Source organism: Prunus persica, chromosome G2, assembly GCF_000346465.2.
Source record: "Prunus persica cultivar Lovell chromosome G2, Prunus_persica_NCBIv2, whole genome shotgun sequence".
Taxonomy (NCBI): Eukaryota; Viridiplantae; Streptophyta; class Magnoliopsida; order Rosales; family Rosaceae; genus Prunus; species Prunus persica.
Genome location: NC_034010.1, coordinates 7,770,896 through 7,795,930, shown reverse-complemented (window position 1 = coordinate 7,795,930; position 25,035 = coordinate 7,770,896). Strand labels below are relative to the sequence as shown.

The window sequence follows — 25,035 nt, the reverse complement described above, 5'->3', positions numbered from 1 at the left end:
ATAACCCTAATTTAGAGACAACAGAATGGGTCAAATAATGAACCAAGCCCAAAACACCAAAAGCAATTGAGTAGCCCCTAATTGTGTAATGCCTCAAATGATTTAGGGAAAAAGTTACTTTTGGTCCATGTATTTTGATTCTATCGCAAATCAAGGATACAACCAAATTTCATCCAATTTCATCTAAAATTCAGTCCAAAATACCCCTCCACATAATAGACAAGTATTTATTCCGTCAACAAGTTGGACGAAAATTTGGAAGTATCCTTAAATTCCAATAAAATCAAACTACATGGGTCAAATTGCCATAACTGAGCTAAACGGACGAGAGTGAAAATTTCATCAAACTACAAGTACAAAAATTGACTTTTGCCAATGATTTTATGGTGCCGATTTTCCTTTATTATTATTATTTTTTTTTGGGTGTTGTTGTTATATTCATAAGGCTTATTTACTGTAATACTCTCTAAAACTTGGATCAAATCTCACTTTACCCCCTCAAAGTTAAAGTGACCCACTTAACCACCTTGACCGTAGTTTTGTGTTCCACTTTACGCCTTACCGTTGACCACATCCAAAGACCGTCAAAATTGATGACGTGGTAAGGGTGTTTAAGTAATTTCATATATGTGGCTTATTTTCTAAGTTGATGATATGGCAAAGTAAAGCTCACAGCATAATAAAATAGGAATATTTGTAGAAATGTCATCTGAACTTATACCTTAGTTTCAATTTGTCACCTTAAAAAAAAATTTAAGAGATAATGTCACCTGAATTTTTTAAAATCTATAATTTGTCATCTGACTTTAACATCATCCAATTTTTCATCCATGATTAAAGGTATTTTAGTCTTTTCATTTTTAAGGGTGGTTTAAAAATGGAAAAATATTATACAAAATTGTATATGTTTTAAAATAAACCATTAAAAATCAAGATTCTTTCCTACCAAACGTTAAAAATTAAAAATTGCATTTTTTTCTGTCTCCCTGTCGTCTTTCTCTCTATTCTCCCTTCCTCCCCAACCACAACTCCCCTCTCATCTGTTTTTTATCTCCCCCAAGACCTGAGCACCTCATCCCCACCTGCAACCCACCCTCACCCTCTCCCTCTATTTGACTCCAGATAAAACTATCTTGCAACCCACCCCAACCCTCTTCCTCATATTTAATTATGAACAAGAGTTACCCAAGTACATGAATGTATGCAATGGGTGTGTGTAAACACTCTAAAACAGTACATCGAAATTATTCCAACATTAAACAATAAAACATTAACATCACATAGAATAGACTACTATGACTCTGAACAAAAGAAACACCGCCAGTTCTCAACATTACAGGCATGGAAACAGAGGAGAGGGGAGTCAAATAAAAGGAGAGGGTCGGGGTGGGTTGCAGGTGGGGATGGGGTGCTCAGGTCTTAGGGGAGAAAAAAAAAATAGAGGAGAGGGGAGGTGTGGTTGGGGAAGAAGGGAGAATAGAGAGAGACGACAAAGGGGATGGGGAAAAAAAATGCAATTTTCAATTTTTTAATGTTTGGTAGGAAAGAATCTTGATTTTTAATGGTTTATTTTAAAATATATACAATTTTGTATAATGATTTTTTTCATTTTTAAACAACCCTTGAAAATGAAAAGACTAAAATACCCTTAATCATGGATGAAAATTTGGATGTTGTTAAAGTCAGATGATAAATTATAGATTTTGAAAAATTCAAGTGACAAATTGAAAAGTCTATTAAAATATTTAAAATAAATATCCTAAATTAATTTAAAAAAATTTAGCTAGCTCCATCTTCTCCACATCGCCACCACCATCCCTCCCAGCCCAGCGTGCTCTACTCTCTCCTCTAATCTTCCTCCTCTTCCTCGATAATAAAAACCATCCAACAGCTAATCCAACCTTAAAAATGTATTTTCTTTTTAGGTTTCAATGTTGAGCCGAATGGTAAAAACAAATTTCGAGATCACCCATGAAGTTTGATTTTGCATTCTAGGGTTGTTTGAGAGTTGAAATCAGATGAACATGAGAAGACATCAGAAGGAGAGGAGGAGTGTGCATCGGGGAAGGGAGAAACAAAAGAAGGGCGGCTCGAGTGGAGAGTAATTTCATTAGTTGGTGGTTTGTGGCTGAGGTATTAGGTCTTTGGGTTTGGTGACACAAAGAGAGAGAGAGAGAGAAGAAAGACACACACAGAGGGGCATAGCAAGTCGGGTGGAGGGACACACAAGGGCAGAGAGGAGTGCGGGGTTGTGGCTGGCTGCGTTGGGTTTGTTATTTTCTCATTTGGGTTGGCCTTAGATCTTTGAGAGCTGATAGAAAATGTTGGATCCAAGAGATAAAGTGGGTAATATTCCGGGCTTGAACAAAGAAAACACGAATGATAAAAAGGGAAAGAGAAACAAGCAGCTAGGTGATGATTTGAAACAGAGACTATTTCCCGAAACATTGGGACCTTTCATCAGGCAAACAAATTCCCATTGCACTAAAAACTGATCATTGGGATCTTTCATAAAGGAACATGTAAACTAGAAAAGAAAATAGCAATGGAAATGTGGCCAATGAGATCCACCAAACCCAAAGGATACTTCTTTGACTTTGCATCTCTGTCCTTAATTTATGTTCACAATTTGCAAATTTGGGTTTTCCTCTTTTTCCTGTTTGTTTCTCTCTATGATATTCATAACCGCACGGATGAAGATTTGATTTATTTTATGTGAGGATCTAACAACATTGTTTTGTAATCATAGGGAGAGGGAGAGACAGAGAGGGGCAAGGGGAGTAGTGGAGGATTTGGGCGGGAAGGGTTGGGGCTGCTGGAGGGATAGTAGTTGGTTTTTAAATTTGCAAATTTTTAAAATAATTAATTTTTTTAACTTTAAAAGTAAATAATTTTTATTAATTTATATTTGAGAAGCATGTGGGGTCCACTTTTCCACATAAGATGTTGACTATGCTCAACAATTGACTAATGTGTGTGATTTTACCATAATGACCCTACCACGTCAGTATTTTTGACGGTCTTGTGGATGTCGTTAACGGTGAGGGGTAAAGTGGAATAGAAAACCACGGTCAAGGACTCAAGGGGGTTAAGTGGGTCACTTTAACTTTTTTTTGGGAGGGGGAGGGGGGGAGTAAAGTGAGATTTGACAAAAATTTTAGGGGGTATTACAGTAAATAAGCCTATTCATAAATCAAAAGTTGTTTTGAGGGGTGATGGAGTTCAAATCCCGAAGTCTTCAAAATTGCTTGTAATTTCTTTGTATCTTCTAATTGATTTCTTGTAATTGTATTGTTCCTGATTAACATACATGTCTAAGAATTCTATATCTTGTTTATGTGGTTCTATCTTATTCTTGCTTAATCAATTATTGTAAAATTATTTCTAGGTGTTTTCTATGTTCATTCCTATTGTATGCATGTACAAGTATATCATCTACATATATATTACAAAAACTATTATACTTCTTTAAAAATGTATCCATCTTCCTTTGAAAGAATGATGGTGCATTTTTAAACCTAAAGGCATGACTAGCCATTGAAAATATCCTTTTGGACAAGTGAACGCTGTCACTCAATTGATTCTTTTGCTCATTTAATCTTCCAAAATCATGATCAGATTTAGAATCAAATTTGCTAAAATATTTACTATCTTGAATTTTGTTTATAATCTCAACTTTATTTGGTAACTAATATCTATAATCATATTTTCAAATTCTTGCTTATTTTACAAGGTATATATGTTGTCTTAATGGTTAAATCTAGGTTAATAATATCTAATGTTGCTATTATCCTATTATTGCTCCATTGTAACTGACGGTCTTCTCCTATATCTTATTTGCATTATTTTTAATGGTGTTGTTTGTCCTAAAGTTGAATATTCATGCTCAAATATCGTATCATCATATTCTAAACTATTTTACTAATATATTTTTCTGTGGTGATTTTGTTTTTTTTTTACTATAAGAATTTTTTTTTTGTTTTTTTTTTTTGTAAAGTAAATCCAACCCAACCTATTTTGAAATCCTCGCTCCATCCCTGAAGTAAATTCAACCCAATCCATTTTGAAATATTGGCTCCATCCCTGAATCCACCACAATCGGTTCGGTTTCATTGCAGGAAGCAGTTTGTTTTTGTAACCTGTTGCAAAAAGCCCCTTTAATCTAATCTTCCCTTAACAAGATAAGAGAAGTTTGATTTCTGTTAAACAAGAAACAAGAAATATGAGTAGAAATATCTCTTACACGCCGTTTCACTTGTTAATAAATAACTAATTAAAGCACACGCTTTAGTGTTGTGTGTGATAACAGGAATTTAACAAGAAAATCATATGATACATTTTTGTACAATTTAAGGGAGATAAAAATAAACTCAAGAAAGGACTTGTAGCTAAAGTGGTTAGGAGCATCCATCACTGAAGTCCAATGTACGATTCTTCCTTCCCCCAATGTCGCTTGTGTAAAAACTAACCAAGGTAGCATATCTAGTTTATGATCTCTCCCTCTTCTTCCTCAGCTCTCTCAATTCCCCCTTCTTCATCATCTTCACCACCACCATCATCATAATTACAAACATCATTATGATATTCATAATCATTGTTATGAACTATTTCAACCATGGAATTGTCACTGCCTTTAGAAGCATCTTTCGCTGCAAGTGAAGACAGTTCTTCAGCCATGTCTTCATTGCACCCACTTTCTTTAACTGCCACCGTAGGAAATTTCAAAGGTTTTTCAGGACAATCTTTGAAGAAAGAGTTTGTCACCATGAACCTAAACACCTGCAGCAGACGGCTTCTATCTCTCTTTATATCTGCACTAAGAAGTTTCTGCAGTAAGGTTGGCTCCCTTTTGCTGAAAGAAGGGTCATTAGATGAATCCTTGTGATGAGATTTTTGCCTCTTGGCAAACCGATCCTTTTTATCATACTTTTCTCTCTTACCAAAATTGTTTGGTAATCTCCCCTTCTTAGTGAAAGACTTATTGTCTTCTCTTCTATGCCCTTGATTTGAATCTTCAAGGTAGTATGATGGTATTTCGGCAACTTCAACTCCCAACTCAGCCTGCTTTGTAAGAATCTCCTTCAGTTGCTGCAACAAAGTTCCTTAACATTTACTGAATGTTGATAGTGTATTTAACTCAAGCGACAAGCTTAGATACAGACCAGTCAGAAATTAAATTGAAACACCAGAGGTTTTTTGAGCATGTAAGAAAAGAGTAAAGAAAAAAACAACACACATTAAATTTCCTGCACTTGTGTATTGAATGGATTAACTTGGGGCAGGAGTTCTCATGACACCTTTAACATAAAAGGGCTTTCTCCATTTTTATTGTAATGATCACAATGCCCCTCCCCCCTAGACTATCTACAGTAACCTGCAATCTGGACGTTAGCCAAAGTCTAGGCAAAAGTGTGCACATATTAGGGAAGAGATATAACCAAGAAAGGCAGTCTCGAAGAGCTTTCATGACATAATCTGGATATAAGCCAAATTTCAGGTTTAATGAAATACCCGTGATCTATTCGCGTATCAATTAAATTTATCTGACAATGCGTTAGAAACATGCACAAGTGACAAGTTATTATAAGAGGCAAAAAGTAATCCAAAACTAGCTCAGTTGGTCCAGGTGTCAATAACTTGAGCAAAAGTATTGCTCAGTCTTGTTCAATGATTATAGTGTACAAACAATCAGAAGAGAGAGAGAGAGAGTTAATAAGCATACCTCTCGTCGCATTTTGGCCTCTCTCTCAATGACCTCTGAGTTTATCAGCTTTTCACTTAGCTTCTGCAAGTGATATTTTAATATCAGGACATCTACATTAGATTCGGAAAGTAAAAGCAGGCACGTCTCAGTCAGGCAAACCTTCTCTATGTTGGATTTTGATGGGTAGTGCCTTCTGCGTTCTTCACGCCACCGCTGAATCTCTTGTTCAGTATAGGGCAAAGAAAGAGATCTTCTCATTTGAGACAGAAAGAATTCATGTCCATTCGAGAAAAAAGAGTGATGAGATTACATTAAGAAACTGTAGTAACATATAAGAGTGATCATACACAAGGAGGCAAGAAGTAAAAATTATGGATGCTGTGAATGTAAAGCTAATTCATGTCTGTAAATTTTTCCATATATTGCTATGTAAAGCACAAAAACATTTAAATTTTCAACTCCTATCAGTGCTCCTTGGAACCAGGCAATCAGTGTAGAAAACTTTAAAAGTTTTGGAATTCACAGAAGACAGAAATATCAGTCATCTTAACTTACACCGAGGAAGTCTCCTGTTATCTCTATCCTTGAAACAGATCAACTCATCTTATAGAAACTTTATAATGTCACCAATTTTCAGATTATATTAAAATTGATATTTTCAAAGGCTTTGGAATTAAAGTCAAAATATGGTTGTTATTGAAAACATTGGTCAATTTTCAATGCTAATGTTACTGCAGCAGAGGAAGAACAAGGACCCAGTTAATACTGTTGATATAGTAATTAGGACTGTTAATTTGGCTGAGCTATTTCAAACCCTAACTTGTTCATCTCGAACTTTTTAGGTTGACTGTCTTTGAACCTGGACAGAGCTGATTATGGAAAAAGCTTTTAGGCCTGAAAAATGGAATAAAGCATAGAGCAGCCCAATCCTAACAGTCCCAACCTATAACTCATGTTTTAAATAAGTTTGAAACTGTTGATTAAAACCAAATCTTCAAACTATTCCATGCTGTCAGTGTCTCAGCCCAAATACAAGTCTACATGATGGGCTAATTTCGATCTCAATGCCTAGGACTGAAGATCAGGTTGGGATGAGCTCAGCCAAAGCACATCATATCTTGGTGAAGCTCACATGTGCCCCTCAGCTCGCCAAATGACAGTCCTACATTGACTACTCAACTACTCAAAGAAGCTATTATATTTTGGACACTGCCATAATCAACTAAGGACCCGTTTGGATACCTTTGTTTTTTGTTTTCAGTTTTTTTGTTTTTAGCAAAAGATAGGGAGGAAATGCACTGGAGGAAAGAGGGAGAGGGAAGCGAGATCGAAGAGGAAGCAATGAATGAGGGAGACAATGTGCTTGTAAGGTTACCTGAAATGAAAACAAAACTCAAAAAAATAAAAGATATTCCAAATAGCTTTCACTATCAAGTTTTTATGTCACACATTCTCCTTGAATTTCTCCCTTATTTCTTCCTTCTCCCTCCCTCCTTCCACCCATCCATCTCCCCTCTATCTTCAATCAAAAACAAAAAACAAAAACCCAAATATGAAAGTGTTACCAAACAGGCCCTGAATAATTTAACTTTGATCACTGATTCCACCTGAGAGGAAAGTTCACTGATTAACCCTAAAGATTTGGCAGCCTGAGTTGTGATATTTCAATTAGAGCATACTCATTAGTTCACATGTAACAATATAAGATATGAGAGATCAAGCAGAGATTACCTTTTCCCTTCCCCGCCTTGGTTTGTAAACTTTCCTTTGCTCTCATTTATCAACCCTGTTTTTTTTTGTGAAGAAACAGAGAGAGAAAGATATTCATTTAACATCATTCTTACAAAGCTCTAAGTATTCCTTACTTGCTAAAAGTAACAGGAAATCTTAGATTCATAGTGTACAGTAGCTCCCAAACCCACACTCACGCATGCCTAACAAAGACACTGAAAGAACAGACCGGAAAGGAGAAAAATAGGGACTATAAAAATTATATGAAAGGGTACTAGATGATACGGGGCTTCATCAAACAACGCAAGTTAATGAGCACACATGAACCTCTTCTCTATTTTTTTGTAAATATTTTTAATGTTTTATTAATCCAGTGAGAATTTTTTTTCTTCTGTGGCAAATATCCATTGAATCTCGTATAGCAAGCTTCTGTAATGCTATGGTCTAAAGTAAGGTGTTTTCCATGAACTTTTAGTAACACCGCAAAGCAACCCAAGAGAACAATTTGTGTGTTTTAGGCTACCTCAAGCCCACCTTCATGGGATTCCACACATAGCATGTGGAAGAGCAGTTAAATATAGTCATACCCATTTTGAATCCAAGTTTTATCTGTGAAATTCCATCATACTGAGATACTGATATTCCACAAGCTTCAGGTGGTTAGGGAGAATACACAAAAAATAAAATAAAACTCTATGTAATTGAAGAAATTGATAAGGACTACTGCATCCCAGATCAAGCATATTGAAGAAAATGCACACAGGCAACAAGCAGTAGTAGATATATAGTTGGATTCTATTAAAACAAGCCAAATTTGCAGTACCTCCGTCACAAAATCACAGCATTTTCCTATCTATAACATAAAAGACTTAATAAACTTGGTAGACATATATAAAACCACACCTTTTCCTTTGTTCCCGTTAGGAAAAGCAAACTTTCCCTTTGCATTTTTCATATGATGGAACTGAGAATTCTGAAATCTGCACAAACCATATCTATAATGAATCACAAGTCACTGGTCAAAATCTTCAGGAAAAAAAAAATGAAGTGACACGAGAAAAACCTACCCCCCTTGCAGCTGCACCCCTCTTTTTGGATGCTTTGTAAAGCTTTTGCTTGGTGAATGTTTCCAATTGGTATTTGAACTGTAAACACCACCAGTGTTCGTATGATTTCCCTGAAAAAACTGATAACATGTGTATTCACCACAACCGATGCAGCTAATTCAGAATAGTATATCAATTAGAAATTATCTCTTTTCGAGACAATGTACTTCGGAAAAATGCTGGCATAAGATCTGTAAAAGAGAGAACAGAAATTGAAGGCAGGAAATGAAGGCATAACCAAATAACGGATTTCAGAAAAGTACGGCCTTACTATATCAACATAATGTAAGAACTTTGTCCTTACAATCTTAACCAACAACAAAGTGACTCAGTTTATGCAAATTAACCGCCCAGTGCATATACAAATGCACAGATAAAGGAAGTCCCAGAATCTATCACGTCCTTAAGCCTAATAAAACTAAGTTTTTTTTTTCTAAGCTTAAAAAGATGAAATAAAAACGTAGATATGTGAGAGATATTCATGTAATATTTTTTCAAGAAAGAATATAAGTTCAAATACACACAGGGCAAAAACAAAGCTACCTGTGTCCCTTGCTTTGCAGGCAGAACCGAGTTTTGCTGATTCTGGTTAACTTGCTGGCCTGCCTGATTAGAATACGCACCAAACTGATGAGTCGAAAAAAAAAGGGGAATTTTGAGAAACTGTAGCCTGAATTTTTTTTTTTCTTTTTCTAAGCTTAAAAATAAGAAATAAAAAATGTAAATAAATATTGGGAGATATGTGAGAGATATCCAAGTAACATTTTGCCACAAAGAATATATTTTCATATACACACGGCAAAATAAATTTACCTGTGTCCCTTGCATTGCAGGCAGAACCAAGTTTTGCTGATTCTGGTTAACTTGCTGGCCTGCCTGATTAGAATGCACATTACCGAACTGATGAGTTGCAAAAAAGGGGGAATTTTGAGAAACTGTAGCCTGAGGTGCTTGATTCAATCCGGCAAAAGCATAATTAGGACCAAGTTGGGATGGATTATGCATTTGCATTTGCACAAATTGATTCATATTTTGCAATGGATTTGGCAAACAGAATTGTCCATATGGCAAACCCATATTTTGGTTGATCTGTTGTGGTAAATTTAACAGGTTATGCCCAAGTAATTGCCCAGGCGGCTGCGATGAAACCGCTTGATTCACATTCTGCACCAAATTGCAGAATTGCCCATGAAGCGGAAAGGAAGCAACGGAGTTCATACTGTGTGCATTATTTTGTGAACCGAAAAATCCAACATGGGGCTGACCTGGTTGAGATGTAGGACCAACAGAACCGAATTGAGGCATACCCAGATGGTTACTTTGCATAGGATGAAGGTTGTTAGGTACACCCATGAAATTGGGTTGAGCAATCATGGAAGGTGGCATATTGGGCATGGCCCCTCCATGCCCATTGCTTAAATGTGCATTAGCATTACTGAACGGGATTGGAACTTGATTATTCTTGATACCCAATTGAGGTTGTATCTGCAGAAGAGTGCAACATATTAGAAGATGAATTTTTAAGCCCTGGATTAGATTGCATAATCCGCTGCCGCTTAAACAAACCAAACTAAAACCCAGGAAAACAAAACGAAGCAGCTTTAAGTTTGTAAAAGCAATTATTGGCATCTACGAGTGCCTGGCAGTGTAGGAGAGATACCTGGTGAGATGGAGCAGAGCTACCATTGACGTGAACTTGGTTGGAATTGTGAGGAAACGAATTATAGTGAGGTAGCATTATGCCAGCATAGGGAGTCCAAGAATGAAGTCAGAGTACTGAATGATTGAACGAGACCAGTGAATTTTTTTTTTTCTTTCTTAGAGGCAAGAGAGGAGGAGCTAGGGTTTAAGAAGGGTTTAGAAGTGGCACCTGCCTTCTTCGTCAGCTTTTGTGTCAAAACGAAGAAGTCGGGGCTTCCTTTTGTTCCGTTCTTTTTAAATTTTCAAATGTTGGGCCTCTTCATTCTAGTTTTTACATTTTTGGTCTCAAAATGTTGGAGCCTTCCCTTTCACATTTTAAGAGACCCAATGGGGAACAATGGGCCTGAAAAGAGTTAACAAAAAGTGGGAGCCCAACATATTTTTTCAAAACATTCTCACATTTGAGGATTTTTTCAGAGCATCTGCCCAAATGGATCCCGTAGTGAGAGATTCACATTATCCTCTCATTGCACTGCACACTATCCAAAAAGCAAAGTAAAAAAGAAAACTTAATTAGTAAATAAGTAAATAAAAACAAATAAACAAGGTAATAATAAAACCTCAAGACCACTTCATTCACTAAACAAACATAGAAATATATGAAAAACTTACAAAGGTTAAAAGTATTCAATTAAGAGAGTTATGTCTGATGCTATTGTTGAAATTGATCCCACCTCTACATGAGATGAAAAAGTGTAATTAACTGAATAATAAGATTATTGCCAAAAATATAGTCTAACCAATTAATAATATAGATGACATACCTGACTCAACTGGCTAATAAAATTCCATCACTTTAAAAGTATAGTTCACTCTCCAATGATATAAGAAAAGATTGCAGTCAACTATGTGCACAAATAAGTGACTCGGAGGCCACAGTAGAAATCTGAACATCAAACACTTCTCTATCAAAAAGTGAAAAAACATGATATCTAGTGGAATTTACCCTCCACCAATTAAGCATGTTAAACTTTTCTTCACTTTCAATATTCTCAGTAGAATCTAGTAAATACCTATCAACTATCTCTTTATGTTCTCTCATTTGTGCAACCCGAGCAAGACGTGCAGATTGATAATGATCATTATTACCATTTGGAACAACAATCACACTAGAAATGGCAACACCCTTAGAAGGCTGGCCACCACCTAGCAGCAATGTACAATAAAAGACATACAAACAAAACAAGAGACTTTTGATCTCACTCACTTTCTCATTATTTACACCAACACCATACACATCACTGAAGTAGAAAGAAACATACTCCAACTTATATCTAGAATCAAGAACAACAACATTAATCAAAATATTGTTAATAAACTCCATTGAACTTCAATATTTATCATATTTTGTCTTCATGCTTTTAGTCATGCTACCCAAAAGAGGATCATCACTCGTACTCAAAGTTTTCAACTCAAATTGCAAGCCACATATTTCATAAAAAGTTATGTTGGAAGTCACACACAATGAACCATTAAACATGTAAGTAATATCATAAAAAGATTTTAAACATCTAAGGAAAACCTTAGCATTTTCCCAACCAACCCTTCTCTCTCTCTCTCTCTCTCTCTCTCTCTCTCTCTCTCTCTCTCTCTCTCTCTCTCTCTCTCTCTCTCTCTCTCTCTCTTCACTATAACATCCAAGAAGTAACTGACATATTGCCCATCATCCTCCTCTAACCTCTCGAAAACCTTTTGGAATATAATAGTTGCACCAAGCATCATATAAGTAGAGTTCCACCTAGTTGGAACATCTAAAAAACAAGAGCTTTTGAATCAAGTTTCTCCCTCACTATAGTAGCTTTAAAATTATCAAATCTTGAGGGGTTGGACCGAACATACCTCACAACATTCGGAATGCTTATAATGTATGCATGCATATCCTTCAACCCCTCGATCACAATAAAATTCATTGTGTGCACAACACCTCAAGTTCATAAACTCACCATCAAAGACACATTGATTCCATTTATTTACCTTTTCATGACATATTACACATCAAGATCATCCGCACTAGCATTATAAACAATTATAGTACAAACTTTCTCAATGCCCCAGTCAAGCAAACAAGGTTCAATAAGTTTCCCTATACTTTACCATTTGTGATTAACAATAACATAAAAATTTAGAATTCTTTTATGGTATGTCCAATATTTTCCAAAGAAGTGTGCAATAATTACCATGTAACTTGTGTTTCGAGGATATGTACATGTGTTCTTAGTAAGACACACTCTTAGTTTATTAGAAGCAAACACACTTTTCAACATTTTCTTTTCTTCCACATAAAGTGGATACACATCTCTAACAATGGTTCTACGTGAAGGAAGAACAAACTTAGGACATGCCAAGCTACAAAATTTTCTAAACCCTCCACAATTTTAAAAGGAAGTTCATCAAAGAATATCATCACAACCAATGTTTTTCTTCAAGCTTCTTTGCTAAAGCTTACAACCATGAGATTATTGCCAATAGTCCAACCTTCTAGTGACCTTTCTAAAGCAAGAACTTTTTTGTTTTTTACACTTTAGCGTACTTTTAAATTGATTCTCTAAGTGGCTTTTTAAGGTAGAGGCAGTGACGGCCTTGAGCTAGGGCGGGAAGTGCAACCGCCCTGGGCCCTAGCTCAAGGGAGGGCCCCAATTTTATTTTTATATGAGGTTAGATTTGTTTTTAATACTTATACAAATAAATGCAGCATAATTCATGAAGTTGACTTCAACACCAGTGGTTTAGACAGTGTTTTAATTCTAATCAAACTCGGGTTCAAATTCTACTATTGTAAATGTTGCTTTCTATTTTTGTCAAAGTGAATGGCTCTTCTTTAGTACTTCAGGTTTTGAATTTTTTTGCAATCCTTTTTTATATACAGAAAATAAATTATATATGTTTGATATCTAAATTTTTCAAATTATTTATTTATAAAAGTTTCCTTATTTTTTTTAATACTTTATACATACACATGCAATAAAAATTAAATGATTTTTATTGTGTGGATGAATAAATACATAGGATCTATTTTCGGTATTGCCCTAGGCCTTCAAAATCTCAAGGCTGACTGACCCTGGGTAGAGGTGCCACATTGGTATCACATGCATAATCATGTTAGCAATAATTGCAAACAACCTTAAGTTCACTAGGTTTAAATTTTGGAAGTTTGGTAAAATGATCCCATATTAATGAGGGCAAGTGGTTTGTGTTGGCACCATGACTGGATTTTAGGAATTAACAGGAATAAAATTATTTGAACTTCGAGCCATCACAAAAATTGCAATAAAGACACAAATGAACGGACAAGTTTGCAAAGAAAATACAAAAACTCAGCACTCAATTTTCCCTTCCAACCAATATTGAAGAGCATTAAAAATTAAGCAACAATCAATAACATCTAGAAGAAGAATAAATGTTAGAAATATTAAATGAACAACAAAAATTGAAATTCAGAAAATGAAAAAAAAAAAAAAAAACACCAACCTCATATGTGGACTGGAAAGAAGAAGATGAGATGATTTCAGGATGTCAGAGTGGTCATGGTGGTGTAGTTGACGTAATAGTGGTTTGCAGCACAGGATTTAAGCCATGTTTAGGATTTTTGTTGTTGTTGTTGTTGTTGTTGTTGCCAAAAATCGACTTCACTTTAAAGTTAAGCAGTTTAATGTGTTTGGTAAAAATAAAATAGGTTGATTGTTTTAAAAGCAATGACCTCCTGATAGTAACGGTAGAAACAACCTCTAAGTTACATTTGAAAGATGCTTTCACAAGAAGCTGAGAATAACCTTTGATGAATTTTTTAATTCCCATAATACCATCATTAATTTTAAAAATGTCATCGTCTAGCACCCCAACCATCACCTCCTCCATCACCACCGCCACCACCTCCTCCTCCACTAGCTTCTCCACCACCAGCACCTTCACCTGCAACACCACCCCACCAACAACACCTCCACCATAACCACTAACTTCACCTCCACTTATACCACCAAAACCATCTCCACCACCACCAGCTCATTACCATCATCATCACCACTACCACCATAACATAGTTAGCACATAACACTATCAATACCATGTATGTTTTAGTCATTATCTACAATTACAACATTTTTATATTAAAATTTACCAAACTGTTTTGACATTGTTTTTATACTAACAACAATTTGAAAATAATGTTTACAAAACAAAGAACTATTTTACTCTACAGCTCATTATTTTCAAAACACAACAAAAGCAGCTTCCTAAATTAGTTTAACGTTTGGATTTGTAATCATTCTTGTGCACTTGCAAGGGCATACCAAGTTTTTTTGGTTTAAGGTAATACAAGATTCGAAAAGAAAAAGAAAAATAGAACTATAAAGAAACACGCAATAGCAAATCAGAAAATAGCAAGTCGAAAAAGCAAAAGGAGAAATCCTTCTTCCGATTGGAGAATTCCAAACCCACTACTTGGAGAACTTCTTTTTCGAATTGGTAACATCATAGTTGCTCCAAACAGAATCTTTCACGCATCCACTCATTGGTTCCAATTGGACAACGACAACTTCACTCAAGCTCAAATTGGAGAAATGGTTTCACCAACTGTTCATTCACGTTCTCCCTATACCAATTAGGAATCATCATGCCCAATCCAAATCTCCTATTCAATTTGAGTTATGGGAATCTCAGTAAAAAGAAAGGAGACTCATTCGTGTTCTCCTTCTACTTCTTCGATTGGGAATCATCTTCCCAATCTAACCCAGGCTTCAATTTTTCATTTCCTTTCCAATTTCATTTGGGCTTTGTTGATTTCCTACCCTAATTGTATTATTCTTTTCTTATTTAAATAACTATTTGCCTTTGTTGCAAGTACAAAAACCTAATTTCTAAAAATTGTACTCATAGGAGGCGTTCTCTCAAATTGGAGCTAATTCCCATTGATCTAGAGCTTCAGTGTATGGTATGAAGCATCAAATGCAACGTTATTTACCAAGCCTAGCTATGGGTGATCTAGTTACCATGATGGAGATAACCCACCACCACCACCACAACGACTACTACGACGTCTTAGGGACTACACTACACCAACGAATGCCTCCCTTGTGTACTAAGACGTCTGTGTGAATTTTTTATTTTGTCACAAGGCAGAAACTTGGTTATTCACTCTACCAGCTAATAGCATTACTACTTGACAGCAATAACACACAAATTTTCTGAACAAATATTATCCAACATCCAAGACATTGAATTACAAGAGGGAGATTTTGACATTCACACAGAAGCCTAATGAAGAGTTTCATGAAGCATGGGATAGATATATAGAGATGTACATAAAGTGTCCACATGTTAATATTGATTCAGATACACAGATGAATATTTTCTTTGACAGACTTAATCCGACATCTAAGAGCCATGTTAATGCATTAGCTGGAGGATCGTTGTCAAATAAATATGCATGGGAGGCATTTGAACTATTTGATATGATGGCTACAGAATCTCAGCAATGGACAGCAGAACATTCACATAAAAGGGGCATTTTTGAGTTATCAGTAGGTTCTCCCAACATGTCTACACAAATGAAAAAAATGGAGAAGAAAATTAATGCGAAATTTGACATTATTTTACAACAAATAGCAAGTTCTACATAGCAGCAGCCACCTGCAACAACAGTTTGTAGTATTTGCAGCATGGCTACACACGACATAATAGGCTACCCGCATAAAGAATCCTACCCAGAGCTTGTTGAGAAACATGTTAATATGATGAACAGCTATCAAAGGCCTAGGAATGATGCATATGCCACTCAGTACAATCCAAGATGGAGGGATCACCCTAATTTCAAATAGGGTGACAATCAAAATAATGCAAAACCATTCCAGCATGCACGAAGACCATTTGCTCCATCCAAACCAACTTTGGATTATCAGCTTGCTAAATTGGCAGCAACAACTCAATCATTCATCGAGGGCAACAATCAAAGATTTCAAAATGTAGAAGTATCAATTAAAAGTTTGGAGCAACAATTTGGATAGCTAGCTGCACATATTTCAGACAAAGAAAAAGGTAAATTTCCTAGTCAAACATTGCCTAATCCAAAAGGACGTGAAGATTGCAACGTTGTTCGGACTTTACGATGTGAAAAAGCTATGACAATCGTGAATATAGCATTGAAAAGGAGCAGCAAGCAATGGAGAATAATGTAGACAATTTTGCAGCAGCATAACCTGCCAAAACTGCAGAAAAACATAATCTGGCAAATCCCGAAACTATCCCAAAACAGGTTTTACAGCGTGTTTATGACCCTCCACTGCCCTATCCTAACCGTGTAATTCCTAAAGCAAGGGATCAGCAACTCAAGGACTTTATGCAGACATTATCCAAAGTTCAAATCAACATTCCATTGCTGGATGCGATCAAGAAAAATCCATCATATGCCAAATTTTTTAAAGAAGTTTGCAGCAGCAAAAAGAACCTTGCAGATTTGGACAAAGTCTTTTTGACAAAACAGTGCAGCACAGTTTTGCTACACAAGCTGCCACCTAAGAAAAATGATCCAAGGAGTTTTAATATTTCTTGCACTATTTTAAAAGTGCTTTAATTGATTTGGGTGCAAGTATTAATTTGATGCCTTTTTCTATTTTCCAGGGATTAGGACAAGGAGATTTAAAGCCTACATCAATTATACTTCAACTGGCTGATCGTTCAATCACTTATCCAAGAGGTGTTATTGAAGATCTAATTATTAAGGTTGATAATCTTTATGTACCGGCAGATTTTGTGGTTTTAAACATGGATGAAGACTTTCAAACACCTATTGTTTTGGGGAGGCTGTTTATGGCAACAGTTAGGACTTTAATTGATGTGGAAGCTGGAACATTGACTTTACGGGTTCAGGACCAATCTGTGGTGTTTAATTTGTTTGAGGCAGCGAAACGTCCTGCTGAACAGTAAGAATGTATGTGCATTGATGTGGTAGACAGTATGGTTCAAGGCAGTTTTTATGACAGTTCTCGGATCTATAAGGAAAGAACTAAGGCATTTCATCACAGTCACATTTTACGGAAGGAATTTCAGCCAAGGCAAAAGGTTATGTTATTCAGTTCAAGGCTTGAGTTGTTTCCAGGGAAATTAAAATCTCACTGGACTGGACCCTACCCAGTGACTCAAGTTTTTTCTCATGGGGCAGTTGAAATAACTAATAAAGCTAAGGGAAACGCATTCAAGGTAAATGATCACAGACTGAAACCCTACATGGAGACACCCTTTGACATTATAAATGAGTCTTTGACTCTGAAGGAACTAGTGATTTGACCACCAAACTTCTGTAAAGTTTAGCTACAGACTTCAAATAAAGCGCTTATTGGGAGGCAACCCAATTTTTCTAAACTCTTTACTTCTTTTCAATAAATAAAAAAATAAAAAAATAATTTTTGTTGCTGTTTTCTTTATCTAGTTGTTTTTATTTTCTTTCTACTCCTAGCACATAATTGATTCAAGCCCCAAAATACAATGCCATCGAGCCTCAAGCAACCCACTTCAGCCCATGGGCCATAGGCCAAATTATGATCCCTATTTGTTGGAACATACATGAGATTTTGAGACCACCAACTATTTCCTTTTCCTTACTATCAATATCTATGAGTTTTTTTATATATAAAAAAATGCCAAAGTTTAGAAGGGGTTAGGGGAAGTGTCTTTGGAGTTTGAATTTGAGGTCACTCATCCATAAGTAAATGTTCTTACCATTAAGCTATGGTTGAGTTAAATGCAATATTTTCATGTACGAACATGAGATGAATATCCTAAGACACGCATAGTGCATTAGCTAACGGTCTTATTGAATCAAATCAAATGATGATTTATTTGTGTTTTATACTCAAATAATAAGTCACAAAATAGAGCTTTTCATATATTATTTGAATTTAAACTAATCCAAATGATATGTAGATCATTGATTGTACCCAATACACATGTCATAAACTCAAATATTATAGGATTGAACTTCCATAATGTAAATATAAACTCATGAAAAGTTTTCATTAGTGTAACTGTGTGGCTCAAAATGTGATGGAGCAAGCAACCTCTACTTTAATGTATGTTACATATATTATTATGTCACTAATTGACCAATGGTTGCTTGAAAACATCCTTCTTCTTCTTATGAATGATGAGAATATGGAAATATTGTAAGTGATATTGTAGGACAAGAAAACACCAAAGTTTGGTGCAACCATTGTGGTAGGAATTGGAAAACATAGCCCAAAACTAAAGCCATTGATTTCGAACCATTATCATCTCCCACTACAAGAAAAATTACATATAACAACATGAGGTTAATGTGCATTTAATGTGTGAATCATCATGTTTAACAACATGCGTTTAATGCGTCTTGTGAATCATTCTTTGTTACAATATGATATAATTGCGCGTTGTTAAAATGGTGAATAAAAAAATTATTTGCAACGTGCAAGTATTGCATGTTGTTAAAGATTTATTCTACAACATACATAGACGTGTTGTGAGTTTGATTAACTACTACAACATGCCTTGAACGTTTTGAAATATTTTTTTAATAAATATTTTATGCGGGACCCAAAACCCCTTTTTGGCAAATTTTTGTTTGTTTGTTACTCGTTCTCTACAGTCTTTTCACTTCCTCTTTCTCTACTGTCTCTCTCAAGCTTATAAAAACAAGAAGCCACACCCTTTCTCAAAATCTAAAATGCGTGTTCTAAAAAGTCCCTCTCAACCTTTTCACTTCCTCTTACTCTACAACCTCTCTCTCATCACTCTCAAGCTTATAGAAACAAGACATTTCTCTATAGCCTCTAGGAAATTTGGTAGTGTTAGTTGCCCTTTGTTTAATGTTCCTAGCAGTATAACAATAGTGAGACAATTTATGAAAATGTATGATGAGCATAAGTTGAAGTTGAAGAAAGATTTGAGGGAAACTAAGGTTAGCCTCACTACTGACACTTGAACAAGTGTCCAAAACTGTAACTATATGGTGCTAACCAGTGGCGGATCCAGGAATTTTCCTTGCAGGAGTCAACGTCTAAAAGGCAAAAAAATTCTATACAAAATAGACCCAAAAAAATGAAACAATAATATTAAAATTCTTAATTAATAGAAAAAACCACATTACAATTGTCCACGACGAGTTTCCATACTCTGAAAACGTTGCATTATAGAGTCATTATCAATACAAATAAACACATATTTCTCAATGTAAACAAGTAAGCTATCACTCAACCATTAATCTCCCATTCGATTGCAAAGTGGACCTTTCACAATATTCATAGCAGAAAATGCTCTCTCCACAAAAGCTGTTGCAACCGGTAAATTAAAGCTAATGTGAGAAGCAAATAAACATAATTAAATGTTCTATGCAAGCCTTTCTCCACCATTTTTCTTGCAAGGCTACCAATCCCCTTCAATTAAGAAAAATTACTCCTCGTACGCATATGATGAATATAAATCCCAAGTTGATCTTCAAGTGCCAAGAGGTCTCGGGGAGTAAAATCTTGAGGATAAAATTCAGCAAAATCAAGTAGCTTTTGTTTGTCAAAAGCTATAAATGAATCATCTGGGCTCAAACATGCCAAACAAAGAAGTAACTCAGTATTTACCTCATTGAAACGATGATTTAATTCCTCAAGTTGCCACTCAATGATTTGAATAAAGATATCCACACGATAATGATGGAGATGTGTTATTCTAGGAGCTCTCTGATGTGATCTCCATTGAGCTACATATGCATCATCCATGTTTGGAACCTCAATATCATGTTTGCCACAAAAGGAAGATACTTGATCAAGCAAGGCTTCAAATGCATTCTCTCTCATAAGTTGTAGTTGGTCCTTGCAATCTTTGACTAAAGTCATTGCATTCCCAATATCTTGGTCTTGCCTTTGTAATGCTTGTGACAAATCATTTGTGACTCCCAATATAGATCTCATGAAAAATAGGCAAAATACAAACTCAAAAGATTATATATCTCTTAATGACCTATTTGCTTCACCTATATTATCAGTGGAGCCATCCTCAATAATCAATTTTAGCACTTTCACCACAGATTTGAACATAGAAATGATACTAAGTAATGTACCATAATGTGAGTTCCAACGTCTATCACCAGGACGCTTGAGACAATTTTCTTGATTTAGGCCTCGCCCTGTTGGAAGAGTATCTTTTTCAAGAGCTTCCATAATATCCATTTGCAGTTGATCTCTAAGCATGTTACGATGCTTACACAATGCTCCAACAATATTAACCAAGCTATTGCAAGATGTGAAGAAAGTGGCAATATCAGCATTTCTCTTTGTCACGGCCACAAGAGCTAATTAAAGTTGATGTGCAAAACAATGAATATGATAGGCATAATGATTTTCTCTCAAAATCTGTGTTTTGAGACCATTGAACTCACCCTTCATATTACTAGCTCCATCATATCCTTGTCCTCTTAGCATAGAAATGTTCATTTCTTCTTTTGAAAACAAAGTGTTAATAGCCTCCTTTAGTGAGTTTGATGTAGTGTCGCTAACATGTTGAATGCCCACAAACCTTTCAATTACATCCCACTTTTGTCCACATAACGAAACACTACTGCCATATGTTCTTTAATTGACACATCATGCGATTTATCAACTAATAAAGAAAAGAATGCACCATCCATATCCTTAATGATTTTCTTAATAGTTTTAGTGGCACAAGCATTCACCAAATCTTTTTGAATTGTTGGAGCTATTAGCTTGAGATTCCCTAGAGCATTTTCTAACACAACGGCCTTAACTTTCTCATCATGATCAACAAGAAATTGTAAGAGCTCCAAATAATTCCCCCTGTTGTTTGAAGTGTCACTCTCATCATGACCACGAAAAGGAAGACCTTGCTTCAACAAAAATCTCACGCAATCAAGAGAAGCTGTCAAGCAAATACGATAATCAATACGAGCTTGGTCTGATTGCTTGCCCAAAACTGTTTGGATGTGTTGCTTCTGATTCATAAGATCTATACAATATTGTCTAGATTGATTATGAACACTTCCAACACCTCCAATATGATTCCTAAGTCTTTCTTTCTTCTTCCAATTTCTGAAACCCATCTCTGTGAAGGCATCACTACACCCATGACCAATTTTGAAATTGGATTTGAAGAGATAACAATAAAAGCAAAATGCAACATCTTTACTTATACTGTACTCCAACCAGTCAAACTCATCAAACCACTTGACATTAAAACGTCGATCATACCCGGAAAGATCGATTTGTGGAAATGTGTGATTCTTAGGTTGACAAGGACCCTTTTGTAGATATGCTCTTTGAACTTTGTCTCGAATGTTAAGATAATAATCTAACATTTGAGGTCGAAGTCCAAGGTCTGCAGGAAGATTATTCATAAGATCTTGCAACTCACTTTTTTTTGAAATACCCACATCTCTTGAAATATCCTCATCCCTTGAAATACCCACATCTGTTGAGTCTAAACTACCCACATTATCCGAACTAGAAGTGGTTGACGAGAACTTTCTCTTAAAGTATCGTTCCATAACTTTATATGCAAAAAAACATACAAACTAATTAACAATCTAAATTGCCAAGATTTTTTTCTAACTAACCAAAATAATAAAAAACTTCTAACAAATACAATACACAACAACAAAAATGTACATTAATCTTTATTAATCAATTAAAGCATAATAAAAGATTAGAAATTAGGATAACATAATTTCAATTTGAGAGATAAAATCCATCATATTAAAACATACAAACTAACATATAATTAATTAAACACTCTGATTCATTCAAACTAATCAACATATTAATCAATCTCATCAAAGCATAAAAAGATTATGAAATAGGATGACATACTTTCAATTTTGAGAGCAAATTTCAAGCTAATTGAATTTGGGGTTTGCTACTGCCACTTGATGAGGAGAACGCCGGTGCCGAAGGATGATTCACGTGGAGAGGCCTTCAGATTGAGTGAAAGTTGAGTAGAATTAGAGGTTGGGGTTGGGGATTTAGGGTTTGAATGAGAGGAATGAGTGAAAAACTCATTCCCCAATCTGTTTTATCGATCTGCTGTGCTGCTGTGGGTTTTTTTTTTTTTTTTTCACCTTAGCCAAAACGACGTCGTTTTGGCTAGGTTCTAAAAATTTAAAAAACACTCACTTAAATGGAACGACGTCGTTTTTACGTCAGGAACGAAAAAAGAAAAACTACTTAAGTGGAACGACGTCGTTTTGACGTCAGGAACTTAAAAAAAAAGAGGTAGTGTTGGCCTTGCGTGTGCGCTGCGCAGCTCTTGGCTATGGCAACTCCCTCTTTGGGGCATTTCATCAAACACATTCTGGGCATTTGCAAGGGCCAAGTTCTTCAGCTCTTGTGGAGGATTCCGGGCTTGCGGGGGTCAATTGACCCCCTTGCCCCTATGTGGATCCGCCACTGGTGTTGAATGCCCATTTCATTAATTGTGAGTGGAAAATGCACAAGTGAATTTTGAACTTTTGTGTGATTTCCAATCACCAAAGAGCAACCATAGGGAAGCTCATTAAAAAAAATTTACTTCAGTAGGGGATAGAAAAAGTGATGGCTATAATGGTGGATAATGCATCTACCAATAAAGCGGCTATAAATTAGGTTAGGTCAAAGTTAAATAAAAGGGATAAAGCAAAACATGTTTTGCAAGGGAATTACCTACATGTGCGATGTTGTGTTCACATCACAAGCCTAATAGTAGGTAGTGGTTTGAAGAGGCTTTCTAAGTCTATTTTGGCCAATGTTGTTAGGTATGTTAGGTCTTCTCCTCAAAGGTTGGAGTTTTTAAAAACTTGTGTGGACTCAAAGGGACTGTCCATCAAAGGCATGGTTTGCATGGATGTCCCCACAAGGCAGAATTGAACATTTATAATATTGGATGCAGCCTTCAAATATAAAAAAAGCTTTTGTAAGAATGGGAGAGGATGATGACAACCCTTTCTTGGCTTAGTTCAAGGAACGAGAACATGAAGTTGATGAGGATGGTGTAGTTGTGAGTAATAGTAACCATATTAGGGTTGGACAACCAAGTGAAGATGATTGGGACAATGCTACTATTTATGTGAAGTTCTTTTTATGAGGTCGCACTAAAGGTGAGTGCATCTTTGCACCCCACTACCAATAAAGCTTTCCATTCCATTTTAGCAATAGAAAAAGAGATTGATAAGTTGTTTGTGTCACCTAGATGGCCACTAATTCAAAAACAGAGAGAGTGTTGGTTGATACGGCATCCAAAATAAGAGAAAAATACAACAAGTACTTTGTCAAATTTGAAGATATGTGCTACTAGTTGTTGCTATTATTTTGGACCCCAGATTCAAGCTTAGGCATGTGACACATCTGTTTAGGAAAGAGAAGTTTGATGAGGCAGAAGTGGAAAACAAAACCAAGGAGATAAAGGAGGTGTTGATGTCTATGTGTGAAGAGTATGCACCTAGATTGGATAGTAGAATTCACATGAGAAGTGAGAATGTAAATTCTGCTCCACATAATCTGAATTAAGATTCACAAGATGTTGATGATATAATGGATGATTAGATAAAAGTGGTGGAAGAGATTGAGGAGGATATACTGGCACATGAATTGAATACCTACTTGTAAAATCCTTTGGAATTAACAACCAAAGAGTCCTTTTTTGACATCTTGTTGTGGTGGAAGCTCAATGGTCCTAAGTACACTTTGTTGGCAGCAACTGCAAGGGATATTCTGTTTTAGCACTCGGGGAAGAGTAATTGATTCATTTAGGAGTTCATTAACTCCTAGATCAGTGGAGACATTGATATGTATGCAAAATTGTTTGAAGGGAGATGACATTTCCACCACTTTAGAAGATGAAGCTACTCTTGAAGAATATGAGTTTTATAAGTGTTGAATTAGGTATGTTATTACTTTATAATGTTGCATTTGTTTTTAATTTGATTAGGCTTTTTTCTAAGCATTTTTAATGATTGTGTGGATTTATTTTCTATAGAATATGCAAGTACTGAAGCTGCCACTAGTATAAACACAGTAGCTTCAGATCCAAAGGGAAATGGGCATGCCAAGTAGCCTGCTCTTTTGTTGTTCTCTATAACCTGTTTTGTTAATGTAAAATTTTTCTTTGTGTGGTAAACTTTGGTTGTGAGATTTCCATTATGTTCTGTTTTTTTTTTTTTTTGGTTTCTTTTCTGTTGTAATTTAATTTGCAACCATTGAGGTTTGTTGAGTTACTTTGAGTTTGAGTCTTGATTCTTGATTTGTAATTCATTTGGCATGTCTTGAATTGACTGTATGGGGCTTGATTCTTGATTTGTAATTAATTTCGTAGATCTTGATTGTATGAGGCTTGATTTCTAAAAGGCAATGTATCATATGGGAAAAATGGCAGGTCTTGTTTGGTTCTGGTATGGCTCAAACGTGTCCTGAGAAACATCCATATTGTTTCGTCCCGTACCGTCCCAATTATCCTTTCCGGGATTGACACCAGGAAGTCCTTCATCTTGTGTCATCTCGTATCATGCCCAATAGTGTGCCTTGAAGTTGCTTTCATTAGTGGAAAATGTGATAGTGGGTTAACTTTATTGTTATATTTATTATTTATTATATTTATGAGCAAGAATCGGTCCTAGACATGCTTAACTGGGCTTGCCCAATCTTGACCCAAACCCAACCTAATTTTAAAGTAGATTGAGCCAATCGAGCTTAAACAATGGACCAGGTCGGGCCGACCCACTTCAACCCATGGGCCTCAAGCCAAATGGTGATCCCTATCTCAATCCCCATATCTCAATCCCAATGAAAAGCTAAA

General features: G+C 35.8%; 2 protein-coding genes across 5 annotated transcripts; both read right to left on the bottom strand.

The window, feature by feature from the left end:
- Nucleotides 4,157–10,602, bottom strand: LOC18786222 (GATA zinc finger domain-containing protein 14). 4 transcript variants are annotated; one of them, XM_020558507.1, is made up of 9 exons: nucleotides 10,202–10,602; nucleotides 9,355–10,026; nucleotides 9,085–9,168; nucleotides 8,503–8,621; nucleotides 8,339–8,415; nucleotides 7,436–7,490; nucleotides 5,864–5,954; nucleotides 5,723–5,785; nucleotides 4,157–5,088 (listed from the first exon to the last, which is right to left on the bottom strand). In XM_020558507.1, exons 1-9 carry the CDS (start codon nucleotides 10,277–10,279, stop codon nucleotides 4,483–4,485), a joined length of 1,845 nt encoding a protein of 614 aa, XP_020414096.1. In that variant the 5' UTR covers nucleotides 10,280–10,602; the 3' UTR covers nucleotides 4,157–4,482. The 4 variants fall into 4 exon arrangements, with proteins under 4 accessions (XP_020414096.1, XP_020414097.1, XP_020414098.1 ...); XM_020558508.1 differs by having other exon boundaries at nucleotides 8,503–8,612; XM_020558509.1 differs by having other exon boundaries at nucleotides 9,085–9,147.
- LOC109947269 (zinc finger MYM-type protein 1-like) lies at nucleotides 20,780–21,757 on the bottom strand. The gene has a single exon (XM_020557198.1). The coding sequence runs from the start codon at nucleotides 21,755–21,757 to the stop codon at nucleotides 20,780–20,782; it is 978 nt and encodes a 325-aa protein (XP_020412787.1).